Source organism: Rhinolophus sinicus, chromosome 8 (assembly GCF_057876585.1).
Source record: "Rhinolophus sinicus isolate RSI-liver-muscle chromosome 8, RSI-T2T, whole genome shotgun sequence".
Taxonomy (NCBI): Eukaryota; Metazoa; Chordata; class Mammalia; order Chiroptera; family Rhinolophidae; genus Rhinolophus; species Rhinolophus sinicus.
In genome coordinates this window covers 31,505,717-31,524,398 of record NC_142508.1, presented here as the reverse complement: position 1 = coordinate 31,524,398, position 18,682 = coordinate 31,505,717, and the positions used below count along the sequence as shown (strand labels likewise).

The 18,682-nt window shown below is 46.1% G+C and overlaps 2 protein-coding genes across 5 annotated transcripts in view; one reads left to right on the top strand and one right to left on the bottom strand.

Moving 5' to 3' along the window:
• Nucleotides 1-18,682, top strand: part of LOC109434534 (uncharacterized) — a 41,408-nt gene that overhangs the window by 2,455 nt on the left and 20,271 nt on the right. The gene's annotated exons all lie outside the window — the stretch shown is intronic.
• On the bottom strand, nucleotides 1,617-7,512 carry LOC109434553 (uncharacterized). Of its 4 annotated transcripts, none has more exons than XM_074315577.2 (4): nucleotides 7,120-7,512; nucleotides 5,597-5,720; nucleotides 4,484-4,605; nucleotides 1,617-3,842 (listed from the first exon to the last, which is right to left on the bottom strand). In XM_074315577.2, exon 4 carries the CDS (start codon nucleotides 3,193-3,195, stop codon nucleotides 2,236-2,238), a length of 960 nt encoding a protein of 319 aa, XP_074171678.1. In that variant the 5' UTR covers nucleotides 3,196-3,842; nucleotides 4,484-4,605; nucleotides 5,597-5,720; nucleotides 7,120-7,512; the 3' UTR covers nucleotides 1,617-2,235. The 4 variants fall into 4 exon arrangements, with proteins under 4 accessions (XP_074171678.1, XP_074171679.1, XP_074171677.1 ...); XM_074315578.2 differs by having other exon boundaries at nucleotides 5,597-5,678; XM_074315576.2 differs by lacking the exon at nucleotides 5,597-5,720.

The following is an 18,682-nucleotide window of genomic DNA, read 5'->3' as shown; positions in this document are numbered from 1 at the left end:
TTAACTCTGATCTCAAAACCTCCATGTTAATAGAAGACAATTATTATACCCAGAAGGGACAGCCTGAGTCAAAGGGTGCCCTCACCCCTAGGGATGCTGGGGAGAGCTGAGGCCAACTTGCCAAATGCTTGGCTGACCACAAGCCTGCCTGGGATGCTATCCCTTATGTGGTCAGCTTCAGGGAATGAGGGAAGAGAGTCACCGTGAGTGTGGTGGCTGCAGTGCCACTGCCCATGCTACATGCTATGGGGTAAATTCTGTGGGCCCACAGCCTTCATGTCTGGAGGCCTGGTTTGCTTATTTTCTGAGAGTCACAAATGTTGGCCCAGGAACACATGTGCAGCTTATATACCTTTAAACTTTGTATAAGTTTCTGGGAAATCGTTCTCAACATTTATACAATCAAAAGGCTCCACATAAAAATATGATCTCTCACTCCTCTAGGAAAACCAGAAAATGGGGAAACAACCATATGTTGATTCCACTATTTCTGACCCCTATACTCAAGGACAGCTCTGCCTCAGTGGCAGCAAAAGCCAGCATGTGGTGAAGACTGTAGCCACCACACTCACCTGGAATACTCGCAGGGCCACAGCAATCCTGGACTACTGGGTCGCTTCTCAGTCCCTTGTTCCTGCCTGTGCAGTGATTGCCTTGCAGTGAACAGCCCAGGGAGGATGTAGGAGTTCTTTATCGGACTCTTCGCTCGGGGAGTGAGCAGCAAACTGCTGGCCGTGCCTGTTCTAAAGGGGCACCCACACTTGTTCCAGAGGACAAGATGAGAGTGTGCAGGACTTCCCAAGACCTGCAGAGCTGAATCTCTTCTGTGGCCAAAGTCACTATCAGCAAATTGTGCACAATGCAAATCAGGTTTTCCCAGGGTTTTGTTTTGAGATTTTATTACAGAGAGCTATTGCTTGCTAATTTTTGTGGTATAAATTCCACTATGGCTGATTTCAGGCTACCCATGTGATGTCATTAAATGTGGACTCGAGCACAAACAGCTCCTATGAGTGGCTGTGATGTGGCCCAGGCACGCCCTGATGATAGATACCTCCTCCATTTGCCAGAATCTCCAGTTCCCTGACCTTAGAGCCACTGTTTCTGCACTCACTTATGGTCCCACCTGGCCCTGCAGATCTTACACCTACCTACAAATTCTGAACTCCAGGGTCCTTACTCATGGGCAGGTCCCAGGAGCCAGTCAGAAATTTCTGACAGGAAAGGGGGACAAAGAGCGGTGTGCACAAGCCCAGGAAATCCAGCTGCAACTTAACAGTACTGGGCCCCTTGACAGTACTGAGCAATGTGGGACATTCCCAGGAATAAGGGAATCCTGCCCAGAAAGTACTAGAAATTGCCACATCAAATACCCAATTTCCAAAAAGCTCTGGGCCCAACAGGTAGTCCTGGCTTCCACAAACAAGATAGCCCAGAGACCTTCAGTCTGTCCCAGGAGGCCTTGCGCCACAAGGCAAATTAGATTAAGCCATTCCTTGACATCCTGCTGTCGAAGTTGGGCCCCCTACAAAAGCCCTTCCCCGTTTTTGCTCTGTTAAAGCCCAGGTCTATTCTCAGTCTCGCCCACAACAAGAATGGAGCCCCAGGATTAAAGATGGCTTCAACAATAAGGCCTTTATCATCACACTCAAGGCAGGTGGTTCCAGGGCTGGGGAATTTGGAGACTGGATAGACCTACTGTCAGCATCCTCTGTAGATTCAACCATGCCTACAAAGAAAGGAAACCTAGTCAAGAAATCCTCAGACTCCAGTCCAGATACTGCTGGAACTAGGCCAGGACAAAGCCTGACCTACTGGGGACAGAAGGGAGGTGGAAATGAGGCCACACCAAAGGGCTCCCATCACTCACAGCTCCTTCCAGGGAATCAGAGAGCACAAGGTCTGCCTTCCCTGAGTATGCTGAGATGACAGGCACATGCTGTGGGGACCTGCCAGCTGGTAGAGGTGAGATGGCATCTGGCAGTGACATTATCTGGCAAACGACCTGGACAGGTTAGAAAGTGCAGTACAGCCCCCACATATCTGGAAGTAAAGCTTCCCACATATCTGGCACTCATGGCAATCTCCCAGTAGGGGTGTGGGGATGTGTAAGTTTACATTTTTGGCTGATGGCTTCCTCACAGAGGTTCCTTTCACAGTTTTCTCAGGAGCAAGTCCTTTTATGGTAAACAAGGAGAAAGCCCAAGCTCATGGTTTTCCACATTTGCCATACCTCTAAGGCCTTTCTCTGTTGTGACCCCTCTGGTGCTGAGTGAGGCTGGAGCTCTGGCTGAAGGCATTCCTGTGTCCTCTGCACTCCAAAGGCTCTTTTCCAGTGTGACCCTTCTGATGCTTAGAGAGGTTTGAGCTGTAGCGGAAAGCTTTTCCGCATTTGTTGCACTTGTAAGGTTTTACTCCAGTGTGAACTCTCTGGTGCTGACTGAGGATGGCGCTTTCGCTGAAGGCCTTCCCACACTGGCTGCACTCATAAGGCCTTTTTCCAGTGTGGACTTTGCGGTGCTTAACAAGGTTAGAGCTGTAGCTGAAAGCTTTCCCGCACTCACTGCATTCATAGGGCCTTTCTCTGGTGTGAACCTTCTGGTGCTGAATGAGGGCAGAGCTTTGACTGAAGGCTTTTCCACATTCGGAGCACTCATAAGGCTTTTCTCCAGTGTGAATTCGCTGGTGTGGGATGAGGTTGGAGGGGCAGCTAAAGGCTTTCCCACACTGGCTACATTTATAAGGCCTTTCTCCGGTGTGACTCCTCTGATGCAGAATAAGTTTGGAGGTCTGTCGGAAGGCTTTCCCACATTTACTGCATGCAAAAGGCCTTTCTGTGTTGTGCACTTTCTGGTGCCGGACCAGATGAGAGCTGTTAATGAAGGCTTTCCCACACTCACTGCACTCGTAAGGCCGTTCTCCGGTGTGGATTTTCTGATGCTCAACAAAGTTGGAGATACAGCTGAAGACTCGCCGGCACTGTCTACACTCATAAGGCCGGTCTGTGTTGTGCACTTTCTGGTGCCGAACCACATGGAAGCTGCGAGTGAAGGCCTTCCCGCACTGTGCACACTCATATGGCCACTCTCCAGTGTGGACTCTCTGATGCTGGACCAGCAAGTGTTTGCGGGTGAAGGCCTTCCCACACTCACTGCAACTGTGATTTGTTTTTCCAGCATGAACATTCTGGTGCATCCTCAACTTAGATGGGTGGCTGAAGGCCTTCCCACAGGCGTTGCACACGTGTGGTGCTTCTCCAGTGTGAACTTTTCGGTGATGAACAAGGGTCGCATTCTCTGTGGGGGCATTTTGACCTACTGGGCAGCTGAAGGGTGTCCCTGTGGAGTGAGTCAGCAGGTGATCAAGGAGCACGAGGGCCTTCAGGAAGGCCTTTCCACAGCCACCACACTTGAGGGGCTTCTGTACAGCATGGATCCCCTGCTGCTGGTGACAGGGGCTGGGTCAGGGGGATTCCCCGTGCCCCGGGCTCCTGCATGGCTCCCCCTCACTGTGGGAGGCCTGGAGGAGATAGTGGCTGTCCATGATGTCCTTACAACACTCCCTGCATGTGATGGTTTTCTCCCCACTGTGCTCCTCGTGCTGGCGAGAGTTTGCACTGAGTAGGAAGCCTTTCCCGCACACCTCAAACTTGTATGGTTTGTGCCTAGTGTGTGTTCCCTGGTGTTCAGCCATATGCAACATGCCTTTCAAGACCAGGCCACACATGTCACAGGGATTGACCTTCTGGGTGGAAAGACCTGCCTCAGGGGTCCTCAACTGGAGCACTCCTTGTATAGAAACACCCTGCTCAGGAGGGGTTTCCTCTGCTCCACACCGACAACCTGAAAGCAGAGAAATGCTGGTGATGTATATGTCCTACATTTGTTGAAAGGGGGAAGCCCCTTCACAGATGTGTGTCTAACACATTCAGAAATGAGTCTGTAGGATGAAGTCAGGGTGAAGTATAGCCAGTAGTGCAGGATGGGGCTCAGGAAGGCCACAGAAGGCAAGGCCTCAGCATGTGTGACAATGCAGGGCTGGGGTTCAGGCTGGGAGCAGAGGCAGGGACTCCAACTCATTCCTCAGCTCTTAGCAGGACCCAGTACAGGCAAGCCCCAGGAAATTTCTGACAGGAAAAGGGGACAAAGAGTAATGTGCACAAGCCCAGGAAATCCAGCTGCAACTGGGCATCTGGTGCTCAAGTCTATGAAGATAGGTGCACATTCCTGATACATTGACTGTAGGCAAGTGTGGGATGACCCTACAAAGGGACTGGAGGAGGAAAATGAGGGAAATGTAGAGATCAGAGCAGTGGGGTCATCTGTCATCCAGGACCCAGGGACAAAGTAGAAATAGCAAGAAGGTAGTGTCCAAGAAGGTGTGGCTACTGGCCCCAGCAACAAACACTAGTGGACACAGGGCAAACGCCAAGTACAATGTGAACCCAGCCCCGATGTCACCTCTGCCCCCAGCTCCCACTCACCAGAGCTAGGCCCCCTCCTGGCCTCTCTTGCAGTGGCTGGAGACATGTCCACTCTATTGGGTACCCAGGGCTCTTTGCCCTGTTTCAAGTGGACAACCACACAGGACTTGGTCCTATAAGTCCTAGGAGAAAGACAGGGTGGGTAAGTGGCTGGCCCAGCTCAGGGCAACCCACTCTGTGACAGACTAAAGGGAGCTCATGCCATTTTTCCAACTGGGAAGAAAACAATATTAAAAAATAAGCCTCTGAGGAGTGCCTCACAGGAACAGCCCAATGGTCAGTGTCTGCAGTCCATGGCATAGCCAGGTTCCTGGAAATGTCTGACAGAAAAAGGGGACAGTTAGGGCGGACAGGTGGCTCAGTTGGTTAGAGTGCAAGTTCTGGGCAACACGGCTGCTGGTTCGATTCCCATATGGGCCAGTGAGCTGCACCCTCTACAACTAGAATGAAGTCAATGAGCTGCCGCTCAGCTCCCAAGTGGCCAGGTGGCTCAGTTGGTTGGAGCACAGGCTCTCAACCACAAGGTTGCTGGTTCGACTCCTCGATTCCCTCAAGGGATGGTGGGCTCTGCCCCCCGCAACTAAGATTGAACACAGCACCTTGAGCTGAGCTGCTGCTAAGTTCCCGGATGGCTCAGTTAGTTAGAGCGCATCCTCTCAACCACAAGGTTGCCGGTTTGACTCCTGCAATGAATGGTGGGTTGCGCCCCCTGCAACTAACAACGGCAACTGGACCTGGAGCGGAGCTGCACCCTCCACAACTAAAATTGAAAGGACAACAACTTGACTTGGAAAAAGTCCCAGAAGTATACACTATTCTCCAATAAAGTCCTGTTTCCCTTCCCCAATAATAATAATAAGGGGTGGGGGTTACAGAAACTGGGCACAGAGGTCCCACCAATTTGGACAGACTCAGCCAGCCAGACTAAGGCTCCCAGCTGGGGAAGGCTTCAGAAGCAGGTGTTGGGGCTCCTCTGGCCCAGTTCTGCACACACAGTAGACAGTCCAGGGGAGAAAGCAGTGTCTGTGCTCAGCTGTGGGAAGACAGCTGCTCCTGGGAGAAGAGGAAGGGCAGAGCCTAGAACAGGAGTCTGGGTGGGTAGGAGGGCCTTACGCAGCGAGGCCACAAGTGCCAAGTTCTGCAGCATCACATTGTAGTACAAGCATCTTTGAGCCTCATCCAGGAGCTCCCACTCCTGAGAGAAGAACACAGCCACGTCCTCAAAGGTTCCCCAGCCCTGCCATGTTGAAGACAGCTAAGTCAACCAGACCAAAAGGCGGCAGACAAATGAACAACAAAATAAACACACACAGATGAACCCATCCGGACCTGTGCCTGTAAACCTACTCTCTCCGCCTCTTGTGGGCAGTCTGGGATCCCCAAACAATGCCCCTAACACACTCGTAGGTCACCCTCCTCCCCAAGCTCCAGTGCCATGAGTGTCACTGTCTCCTCATATTCCATTGATCACGGTGTCCTTCAAACAGCAGGCAGGTGGGCAGTAGATGCCATCTAAGCTGTGAGGATCAAGAACAGCTGGTGAGCCCATGAGGCCCAATCCCACTGGGGCTGAATAAGCACCAACGCCAGTCCCACTGTCATCCTACCTCTACCTCCAATATGCTTCAACCTCCACCCCAGGGACCTTGGTCACCTTGTGGACCCTCCTCTCCCACACACACCTTCCCTCGTAGCTGTTCCTCCCTGCATCTGACTTTGTGATACCCAGCACCGCTGCCCAGGTACACAGGCCAGCCACCCAGTCCTCAGCTGTCCTGTAGGGCATCCATTACCATGACCCAAAGATGCCCCCTCTTAAATCTGAACCAGAGTTCTACCTCAGGTCACAGGCTGGCTACTGCCAACTGGTTATCTCCAAGCCCAACCCCTCTGTACAACTTAGACCACATTCAGCACCCATTCAATGCTCAGGAGTCCCTGGGGCATCTCAGCCTTAACATGGTCAAAATCCATGTGCTGATCTTCCCTGAAGCCTGCTCCTCCCACCAACTTCCCCATCTCAGTTCATTCTCTTCTGCTTTCTCGTTGCTGAGGCCAAAATCCAGGGGGATGCCCCTACCTCCTCTGCTTCTCTCTCTCATCCTCCACATCATAAAATCTGGCTGGCTTAAGTTAAAAGATCCAAAATCCAACCCCTCCCAACTCCTCACAGCTCTAGCCCAGCAGCCACCATAACCCTTTCTCCTCCATCTGTTTTCCATTCTGCAGCCACAGGAAACCTGTGAACACCTGAGTCAAATCACCTCCCTCCTCTGATCCAAACCTTCCAGGGCTCCCACCCCTCTCACATTCCAAGCCTGACTCCACCAGTCATAAGGGAGACCTGCAGTTCCCTGAACACTCCCAGCTCAGCCTGGCTTCCAAACATTTGCACATTCGGGTCCCTATGCCTGTAGCAGCTTTCCACACCTTATTCCACTGGACTCCAGAAATGAACCTTTCCACCTAACCCCTGGCCAGGACTCAGGACCTTGGGCTTGGGGTGACTCTAGGGTCTCCAGTAGCACAGGAAGGGGTGGAAGAGAAGAGTCCAGGGATATCCCTCTCCCCTCTATCTGGGGTCCTGGGCCATCTGGGTAGGAGTCCGAGTGAGAGGGCCGCGGGGCGCCACTCACCCGCGCCGGGTCCATCAGCGCCGCCGCTGCCGCCATTGGACCTGGACTGGACCTGTGGGGTCAGCCAACCCCACACCTGCACTGGACTAGGTGCCCGCCCGCCGCCCGTCACACTCGGGGACTCAGTCTCCACGGTATAAACGCGCACGAGTCCAAGGGCACCGTCTCCGGGGGCCGCGGGGATCCAGAGCGGGGCGGAGGACGCCTCGTTACAGAAGATCATCTCGTAGAATGCGAGGGGTTCGGTCCCATCCTGCTGTCTGTCTGGTCCCGAGGAGACGCCTGAACAGCGGCTGGGACCCAGCGTTAGAGTTCCCAAAGGCGGCGTAAAACGACCTGTAAAGAGCAAAAAGAACGTCCGCAGGGGCGCTACCGGAAGTCCCGCACCCACCTACTAGAACCACAGGAAATAGCTCTTCTTGTAGGCTGGCTGTGATTGCTCCAGGGGCCGCCGCCATCCCCCCGGAGCCTTCTGGTCAATGTAGTTCGGCCCCAGCGGCTCCGCGAGGGTCGCTAGGAAAAGGAGTCCCGACATGAAGAATGGCAAAGTCGCGTTTTAGCTTCTTAAAGGATCCGCTCCTGGATTTTCTCCTTCAGAGACGTCCAGCAAGCGACCGGTGTACTAGGCGTGGGACTACTTTTCTCCAAGGATGTGAAATGATAATGTCTCCCTCACGGAGACTGCTCTGTAACATTAAATGTTTCTAATTCATAGGTCCCTAACTGTGGTCAATGAGTCAGTAGCATCAGCATCACTGGAGAACTTGCTAGAAATATAAGTTCTTGCCGCCACCCCTACAGAATCTGAAACTAAGGTGAGCCCCAGCACTGTGCCTTGACAAGCCTTCCTGGGGATTCTGATGCTTACTCAGAATTAGCTCTACTTCAGAGTATAGTGAGAAAATTTGGAAAATATAACTTTGCTTCTGAGTGGTGACATGAAACTTTATAGCACAGGGCCAGGCACGTAGTGCTAAATATATGAGAGCTATTAGTGCTCTCATGAACATCATCCTCGTACAAAGGCTCACACACACTGCTCGGAAGGGGAAATTGGAGATGCCTCTATAGAATCACAAGGGTCCTTAAAACTAGAAGAGGAAAGCAGTGGAGACAGAGAGAGAGTCGAAGTGATACAATGTGAGGAAGACTAAAGTCACCATTGCTGGTTTTGAAGATGGAAAGAGCCACAAACCCAGAGATCCTGGAAACCTCTAGAGTCTGGAATAGGCAAGACAACAGATTCTTCCCCAGAACCTCTGAAGGGAACACAGCACTGCTGACACCTTGATTTTTAGAGCAGTTGACATAAGTGTCAGACTTCTGACCTCCAGAACTAAATATTTTTTATAATTTGGGTTGTGTTTCTTTACTTTCAAAGCCTCATGTGATTACACTGGACTCACTCAGATAATCCTGAAAAACCTTCCCATCTCATGATCCTTAACTTAATCACACCTGTAAAATCCACCACGTGAGGTAACATATTAGCAGATTCTGGACATCATTGAGGAACCCTGATTCTGCTTACCACACTGAATTCACATGGCTATTAGATATTTTAAAACAGGTGTCAAAATTATAAAAGCAGAAATTTCCACACAGAAATCTGAAGCTCTGGCTCCTCCAGACACACGATCTGGCAACCACCTTGAAATTTCCTGCCTTCCTTCCCTTCTCCATCCCTGTGTTGGGCCGACCATGCCTCAGTGGCCATGAGACTGGACAACCATGAAGGTCACATTTTCTTAGGTCACCAGGAACCCAGCCTGGACAACAGAAGCCTCTTGGTTCCTGCTGGAGGGGTGATGGCTATCAGGAAGACACCTCAGAAGAATACAGGAGGCAGGACAAATTTATTTCCTCATGCAATGACCTTGGCTGTGGTAGATAGAAGCTCAGACCCTGTAGTTCTCTTGGTATCCCCATTATCTATGACCTACACCCACCACTGTCCATCGACTCTCAGTTCTGACCTGCCCCTGCAGGTTTTACAGCTGAGCTGGTTTTCCTGACCAGGCACAGAAAGACAGCTTCATCTCAAGCTTGTGGCTGAGACATGCCTGGGATAAGGAACCTGCTTCCTCATTTTCTCAGACCACTGTACCTCTGAGATCATCTACTTGCTCCTCAGGTGAGCTCTGGGCACACAGATAACTATGAAATCCATGTCACAGGTTCTTTCTGCAAAGTCTTTAGTCTCTCCCTGGACGCCTTGAGGCAGCAAAGCCTCTTGAACCACAATAAGACAGAGTGCCACCTCCTCGCCCTCCCCCTACATCCTCAGAGGCAGATGTTGTCACCACCGAGAATCCTACCCCTCTACTCACAGGCAGTGACCAATTCATGTACCCTGCCTCCCCAACCATACCCCTGGCTCAGAGGTGAGATAATCAACCTGGCTTTTATTGTCAGAGTCTGAAGCAGTCCCAGGTGTGGATGGAAAGGAAAGCTCAGGAGATTGAAAATAACCACATAGGATGGCGTGAGCATAAAAAAAATTTATAACTAAGTGGGACATGGCAGGAAGTCACATCTTTAGCTTCCTTCATAAAGTTAATCTGTGCCTTTAAGTGGGCCTGTTGTCGTTTTGCACCTAAGATAACAACGTTGGAATGTCAGTAATCCTTTTTCCGAGGATGAGGGCTGGAAACTGCAAAATTCTTCAATATTATGCTTGTCTCCTGATTACCATCTCCATATGCTGTAAAAAATGAACTGTTAACTATCCTGTTACCCACCTATGTAAAAGAAGTACCTGTCTCTCCAATTTATTTTTATCCAATCCCAGAGATTTCCCCCTTTTCTCGCACCCCCTTAATCTATGAACAATAGATTTCATGTAACCTTCCTCCTTTGATTTTATGTATAAAATAAGCTGCAAACCGCCATTTCGCTGAGCATTTTCTCAATCCATTGAGATTTTGCTTCCCAGCAATTGTCGTTCAGTTTGACTCAGATAAACTCATATAAGCGTTCTCTTAGGTTGGATGTTTTTTGTCGATGTTACTTGGTATAGTCGGCAGGATTCCAAAGAAGCCCACCCAGGACCACCCTGCAGACCCAGATTCGGTGCTAGGTACCAGCAGGAGCCCATTGTGCCCCACTGGCTTCCTGCTTCACATCATGCGAATTTGAGTGAGTTTTTCTGGAATCCTGGATCTCCCTGTTTTAAAGTAGGGGGACCTGACTTTATTTGAGCTGTTTGTTTGTTTCTTTCTTTGTTTGTTTGTTTATAAGTTTATAAATCCTGGAGGTGGCGTTAAAGGTTAAGGGTTGAGATAACCCAGGCTAAGGACAAAAGTTAAAGATAGCAAAAGGACAGAAGGGAAAAAATGCGTGGCTGGTTTTAATTTTGGCTTTTCAATTGGAATTGGTTACTGAGAGTCTGAACAAAACTTTTTGCTGGATAAATGAAAATCTAAACTTGTTCAACTCCAAAGTTAAGTAGCATTTACTCCCTCCAGCTTGAATTTCAGATATTTTTATGTGACTAAGAATCTTTGTGAAAAGAAAAAAAGAATCTTTGTGGAGGTGTTTGAGGGTTCTCCTCAAAGTGTGCAGTGGCCCCATAGGAATTCCAACACAACTGTAATTAAATATTTGACTCGTCCAGGGATGTGCACATAAAGGCTGGTTACCTAGTGCTCCAAGTCCTCACGGTTGTACTAGACAACCAGGGAGAGAAACTGAGGCACATAAGAGGTTTGAAGCGACTTGGGAGGTGACAGCCCCTTGGAGTTCAACCCATAAGCAGCACACTTCAAACCACTACATAATATCACTAGAAATTTGTTCAGACTCTGTAGATCTAAAAAAACAACCCCAAAAACAAACAAAAAAAACCCTAAAAATTAACATGGGAAATTGTGCCTCAAAGGCCAACAAGCTCCCCGACCCCAGCCCCATTAATACTCCTGCTGATGTACAGTTCCTAGGAGTCTTGCAAGTACTTACAGAAATGGAAAGACTAGCAGTAATATCAACTTAAGATGGCCAAAATGGAGCTCTTTTAACATCTAAATTTTTGTGTGCACAATTAGAAAAGGCTTGCTTAAAAATCCAACAAACAGGGGCGGCCGGATGGCTCAGATGGTTAGAGTGTGAGCTCTGAACAACAGGGTTGCTGGTTCAATTCCCAAATGGGCCAGTGAGCTGCACCCTCCACAACTAGATTGAAGATGAGCTGCCGCTGAGCTTCTGGAGGGGTGGCCAGATGGCTTAGTTGGTTAGAGGGCGAGCTCTCAACAACAAGGTTGCTGGTTCAATTCCCACATGGGATGGTGGGCTGCGCCCCCTGCACCTAAAAATTGAAAATGGCAACTGGACTTGGACCTGAGCTGCTCCCTCCATAACTAGATTGAAGGACAATGATTTGGAGCTGATGGGCCCTGAAGAAACACACTGTTTCCCAATATTCCCCAATAAAATTTTTTTTAAAAATCCAACAAAGGGAATGGGAGGTTTACCTCAATTGGCAAATAACAGCTGTTGAAATGGCAGCGAGACCTTCTTCTCTTCAGGAAGTTAGTAAGAAAAGTTAGTAAGAACATTTTAGAGACTGTCTCTGAACTACAGAAGGTTTCTGAAGCTGCTCAATGCCAACACCCCACTTTTCCCTCTTTGGCTATCTCACTGCATGCTTTACTTTGTCTGGACTTGCTCTCATTTTCTTCTCTCTCTCTTCTGCAGCTCTGTTGCAGCTCCCTTCGGAGAGGAGCTGGTTTGGGGCAGAGGGGAATCGTGGTTGTATGCAGGCAGAACTAAGAAATTACAAAAGATTCCCCCAACCCTCTCTAGGACCCTGATAAGTTCGCAAAATACTTTGAATTAACTGTTAGAAGATATAATACTGGCTTTTGTGATTTATTCCAATTAATGCCTCTACTGGTTTTTGAGAAGCAAGCAACAGAATTATTAAAGGTTTGCTAGGAAAACTCCTGTAGAGGAATCTGCTTTTATTGTAAAAAGACAAGTCAACTAAAGGATTGTAGAAAAAATAGGATTTAGAAACAGAAAGGAAATAGAAACAAGCATAGGGCTGCTCCAAGGACTGTGAGGGCATTTTCCCTTCCTACTAACACTGGGGCTACTTTACCTCTTAACACCACCTGGCTAAGTTGCCCTCTTCCTTGGAGTAAAGCTTCTGTATAAATGGTAAGGACATCTAATCAACTAATGTCTGTTTAAATCAGAACCTATTCCTCTCCAATTAGAAATTGTTAAGGGGCAACATCTATTTTTACTACTGAAATCTGCCCCAATTCACCTGATAGTGTGAGACTTTCTAACCAATGATGCTCACATATCCTCCCAGAAGGGTGACATGTATTTAGGACTAAATGAATCCGATTGGAAAAATAATGATTTTAAAAGAGACAGAAAGTAAGAGAACCTGGGAAAGTAATAGAAGGGTTGTAAAGAAAAATCTTGAAAGAATTTTATGTATGGTTAAGCTAAATGTGATTAAGTAAATTTAAATATCAAAAGTAAGCTGGTACAAAATTAGTTAAATTTTCTCTCTGCTAAGTAAGACAAAGTTTGTTACAAGACTTTTGGTCTGCTACTGATATTATAAAAAAGTTTTCTGCCTGAAAAGCAAAGATTATGTGTCATCAAAATATTTTTATATGTTTTATATTGTCTTAATTAGGTCTTTAGTTACTAAAAAAAAAACACACACCTAAATCTAAGAACTAAATTTTGCTAACAGTTATGTAAACTTTTGTATTTTAGAACTACTGAAGTTCATGTGCTTTCCTGGGGCGTCAGAGTATATGCCAGTGTAAGGAAACTTAGCCTCTTGGGTATTGTAATGGTTATGGCCCACTGTTACATCCCTGATAAAGAGGCTCAGATCCTGAAAAAGACCAGGAAATTTGCTTAAACGTCTTTAACAACCGAGACAGGGAAAACGACAAAAAAGGAACAGTGAGACTGGTAACAAGGCCAGAGACAAGCCAGATTTTTGGCTAAAGTTAATAAATAGGCCAAGTCTAGGGCCACCTCAGGGTCACCCCACCAGCCCCAGAAGAGTTGATACTGATGAAATGTTTATTACAGGATGTCCCAGTACAATTTTAGGCTTTTCCCAGTACAGATATTGACAATATTAAGTCAGCCACTCCTATTAAAATAACTATTGATAGTACTTTGCCTCTATCTAATATTTGCCAATATCCTTTGAGGCCTGATACACCAGCTGGAATTAGCTCATTGTACAAGATTACTTTTAAAAGAGGGGCTTATAATTCCATGTATGAGCACCTGTAATTCTCCCATCCTTCTAGTAAAGAAATCCAATGAGAAAGGATGGAGATTTACACAAGATCTCAGAGCTATAAATAGATATACTGTGGTTCCAAATGCACATACCCTATTATCAGCTATTCCTGTGTGTACTGCCAATCTTTTTCAGTGATAGAGTTATGTAGTGCCTTTTTCAGCGTTTCTGTAAAATAAAAGACAGAAAATACCTCTTTGCTTTTCCACCTGGGAAGATCAGAGTTTACTTGGACAATAATGCCCCAGGGGTATACAGAGTCCCACCTATTTCTCTCAGATACTAAAAGCTGATTTGAATAATGTTGAATTTTTCTAGAAATTCTACACTTATCCAATATGTGGATGATTTATTCTTATGCTATGTGCAATAACTTTCATTGTAAACATAAATTTAAGTTTCTTATTTACTTGAATAAGATCAGCCCAACAAGATGAATTAATTGATCTAACAGGAGCTTGTAAATGAGCCAAAGATCAAATAGCCAATATTTACATTGGTAATTGCTATACCTTTGGTATAGCTCATAACTTGTTGTGGAAGCAATGAGACTTCTTAACTTCCTTAGGGCAGTCCATAAGAATGGAAAACATGTTACAGAATTTAAATTAGATGTCATACAACAACTGAAACAATTGACAATTATCAAAATTCCAGGACATTCTAAGGCTGCCATCATAGAAGGAAAAGAAAATAATTTAGCTGATACTGCACCTAGACTGACAGTAATAAACAGCCAAATTATCCAGACTTGAGAATGTTTCTTCTCCCTATGAAATCAATGAAAGACTTTTACAGTTCCAATGGGCAGCTGCAGAAGAAAAGAAAATATGGCAACAAAAGAGGGAATTATGACCCAAACAGATATAGCTTAGCATGTACGTGAGCTAATGCATTGGGGTCTTGGAAAGATGGTTTCATGGAGTAAATATTAGAAACCCCTTACTATAGCTCATAAGCTGTATAACAGATGTTCTATCTGTCCAAAATATAACCCTGGGAAATCACTCCATGGGTCCCAAGGACATTTCCCATTTCCTTTAGGTCCACTTGAGGTATAGTAATTGGATTTTATCCAAATGCCACCATCTCTAAAATACAAATAGGTATTAGTCATGATTTGCATGTTGTCTCACTGGGTTGAAATATCCCCTTGCAGGAGAGCAACAGCCTTAATGGTAAGGAAGTTATTTAAAATAATAATAAATAATCCTGGGTTGGCCCGGTGGCTCAGGTGGTTGGAACGCCATGCCCCTAACGCTGAGAGCACCGGTTGGATTCCCACATGGGCCAGTAAGCTGCACCTTCTACAGCTAAGATTGTGAACAACAGCTCTCCCTGGAGCTGGGCTGCTGTCAGCAGCCAGAGGTTAGTGTAGGTGGCCCAGGCTGCTGAGTGCTGCCATGGGCTACCATGTGCCGGCAATGGCTTGAACAAAACCGGAGTGGGGTGGGGTGGGGGAGGCAGAAGAAGGGGGGAATAATTTTAAAAATAATAAAATAATAATAATAAATAGTCCTTAATTCGAAAATTCCATGTGAGTTACATAGTAACTGAGGGACTTATTTTACTGAGCCAATAATAATCTATTTGTAATATTTGGCTCATTTTATAGCATTTTCATTGTGCTTCTCACCCCAGTCCTCTGGATTAGTAGAATGTACAAATGGTCGGTTCGATTCCCACATGGGCCAGGGGGCTCTCAACTACAAGGTTGCCAGTTCAACTCCTCGAGTCCTGCAAGGGATGGTGGGCTCTGCCCCCTCCAACTAAGATTGAACACGGCACCTTGAGCTGAGCTGCCGTTGAGCTCCAAGATGGCTCAGTTGGTTGGAGTGCGTCCTCTCAACCACAAGGTTGCCAGTTTGAGTCCCACAAGGGATGGTGGGCTGCACCCCCTGCAACTAGAAATGGGAACTGGACCTGGAGATGAGCTGCGCCCTCCACAACTAAGACTGAAAGCACAACAACTTGAAGCTGAATGGCACCCTCCACAACTAAGATTGAAAGGACAACTTAACTTGGTAAAAAGGCCTGGAAGTACACACTGTTCCCCCAATAAAATCTTTAAAAAAACAAAAATAAAAACAAAACAAAACAAAACAAAAACCCAATTAGGTAAATTTTCAGAAGCTTTCAATCTCTCTTGGCCAAAACCTCTTATAGTGCTTCTCAACCTGAGATATATTCCTTTTGGTAAACATGGGCTTTCTCTTCATTAGTCATTGTTCACCCTATGTGCAAGAACATATGAACCAACCTTACTAAAAAGAGACAATTCTACATTATTATCAAGGACTTAATCAACTATCTTAAATAAATTAATAGCTACTTCACTTCAGTCGGCTCCTGGGAGATGAACACTTTAAAGACTATGACTCACAACCAGGAAATTTTGTCCATTTGACTCCAATCTTGTCAGAAAGGACCTATCAGTGGATAACAAAGAGTCCTCAAGGATGAGAAGCCGCCAACCTCAGAATAGACAGCTAACCCAAGACATTGAGGCAGACTGTATATTTACATAATTGATACTGAAGTTAAAATAACTATTTGTTTTTACCTGTCTGCTAATATTAGTAATGATAATTATACTTGTTCTTTAGGTGTTTTTCAAACCCTGTGCTTATATAGCCCAACTGTTAATTGCTAAAGATATACAAGATAACTTCATTATCAATATTATATTTATGGTTTTGAAATTTAGAAGGAATGCTATAGAAAGAACGGATGTGTATTTTTGAGAGAAGTTAAAAAAAGTCATTTGTCCTAGTAAGTTGATTATGTCTGGATGAGAAAAAGGAGAGAAATTGAAAAGGACGAGTAAAGTTGTAGGAAGGTTAGTGGAAAATATTGATAAATTTTATATATATAAATATTAGAGGGCCAGCCCGGTGGCTCAGGTGGTTGGAACTCCATGCTCCTAACACCAAAAGCTGCCGGTTCGATTCCCACATGGGCCAGTGGGCTCTCAACCACAAGGTTGCCGGTTCGACTACTCGACTCCCGCAAGGGATGGTGGGATGTGCCCCCTGCAACTAACAACAGCAACTGGACCTGGAACTGAGCTGCGCCCTCCACAACTAAGATTGAAATGACAACAACTTGACTTGGAAAAAATGGTGGAAGTACACACTGTTCTCCAATAAAGTCCTGTTCCCCTTCTGCAATAAAATCTTTTAAAAAATATATTAGAAACCAACTATGTTTACCCCCTAACTCAACATAGACTACTAACTATATTAATTCATATAGAAGTTGAAAAAGATGTATACTTAAAAATCAGTCCCCTATAATGGCTGCTGAGGCACAAAAAATTTATGAAACTCTTACTGTCCTGGCCTCTAGAAGTTTTTAGGTAATAATTGTAATTTACACCATTATGTTCTTTTAGCCTTGGCCCCTATTAAACCTTAAAGTTACAGTTCCCGGTTATACAACTAACAGAAATCAGATTAATAAATGCCACTTGAGTTCTTCCAATATAAACTAGATAGGCTATATTAAATCAAAAAGGTAAATGGTTATATCTATAATCATTTCTATATCTATATCTATAATCTATATAGAGTTCTGAATTCACCCAATCCTGACCTATCGTAGCCACCTCAACAAACTATATGTAGTATATGGGAAGGGGATGTTTTTATTGGGAAGAGTTAGAAAATTCTTGTCATATTAATGTCTATTGTAATGACACCAGATTTGTAGTAAATGCTATGAAAATAGGGTGTAATACTAAAATCAGACAAATTAACTTTGCCTGAGGTTAATGAAACCTATAATAATATTGATACTAAAAATCCAGTGTATTGGTAAATTGAACTTATCCTCCCCATGAAGTCATTTCTGTGGAAACTAATTGGCCAGAAACAAATTAGAGCTTTTAGATCATGAAATAGTAGAAAGTCTTCATTCATCTAGCCAAACTTATCATAAGGTACAAATAATAGCAAACGAGGGAGGAAACATACTTTTAATAAAAAATTATAATAACACATGTAAAGAGTTCTTTGGTGGTGTCATCTGGCCAAATAATTCTTCAGATAATCCACCAAAAGAAAATGGTTTGAGGCCGGCCCGGTGACTCAGGTGCTTGGTGCACCGTGGCCCTAACACGGAGGTCGCCAGTTTGCTTCTCACATGGGCCAGTGAGCTGAGTCCTCTACAGCTAAGATTGTGAACAACGGCTCTCCCAAGAGCCGGGCTGCCAGGAGCAGCTGGAGGTTGGCGTGAGATGCCATGGGCTACAGTGTGCCGCCTTGAGCAGCCGGCACAAGGCTCATAATACCAGCACGGGCCAGGGAGCTGTGTCCTACACAACTAGGCTGAGAAACAATTGCTTGAACTGGAGTGTGGTGAAGGGAGGCAAAAGAAAGGGGAAAAGAAAAAACAATTTGGGGAAAAAAAGTAGAACTACCAGAGTGCAAGCACACTCGCAGTTGGACTGCCTGCTGGCCACTCACATGGAAAAAGGGGGGAGCCCTAATGTTGTCATGCAGCTGCCTGCCGGTCTGTCCCCTTGTGCCTATTCCTAAAAAGAAAGAAGAGTCTGTGAAACTGTTCCTTTCAGGGACTTTGCTTCACCTTTGTGCTTACACCTCATTTATCTCTGTTTGGCCCCCAAAAGATGGCTGGCTGGCCAATGACGGGTAAGATTCCTCAAGAGAGGAATGACCTAAGACAGGCACAGTCACATAGGGGCCATCAGGAGAACTCACGGGGTCAATACAGGGGGGCACAGATCCCCACCTTCCACTGTCTAAGGCGAGCGTCTGCCTATGTGGCTATATTCCTTCCCACAACCTGCTTGGGTAGTGATTCTAGATGTGATAACATCAATTCTCCATCTCAGCAAGTTTCAGCATAAAGTTTTTGTCCCCTGGTGAGGTACAAACAATAATTACTAATACCTCATGGGACTTTCGGCAGGCAAGGGTGATTGGTTTGAACCAGTTTCCTGGTATGGTGTGTGGGACTCACAGACTGTAGAAAAAACAATGTTACTTCCTTGTATGTGCATCAATAAAAGCCACACGGTGGCCTGATTCGGGGCTCTCAGTCCTTTGAGGCTGTGAGACCCTTGGTCCGTTTCAAAACTTTCTTGATTTCTGTTTCTTTCTTAACCCTTCACCGCCCCTTCTCGTTCTCCCACTGCCCGTGTTGCACTGGATGCGACACCCTAACATGGTTTCTCCCTTTATTTGCATCCCTCACCCCTCCTGTGGTTACCATAGAGGTAAACAGGAAGTCAAGATTAGGCAGTTAAGGAGCCCATCT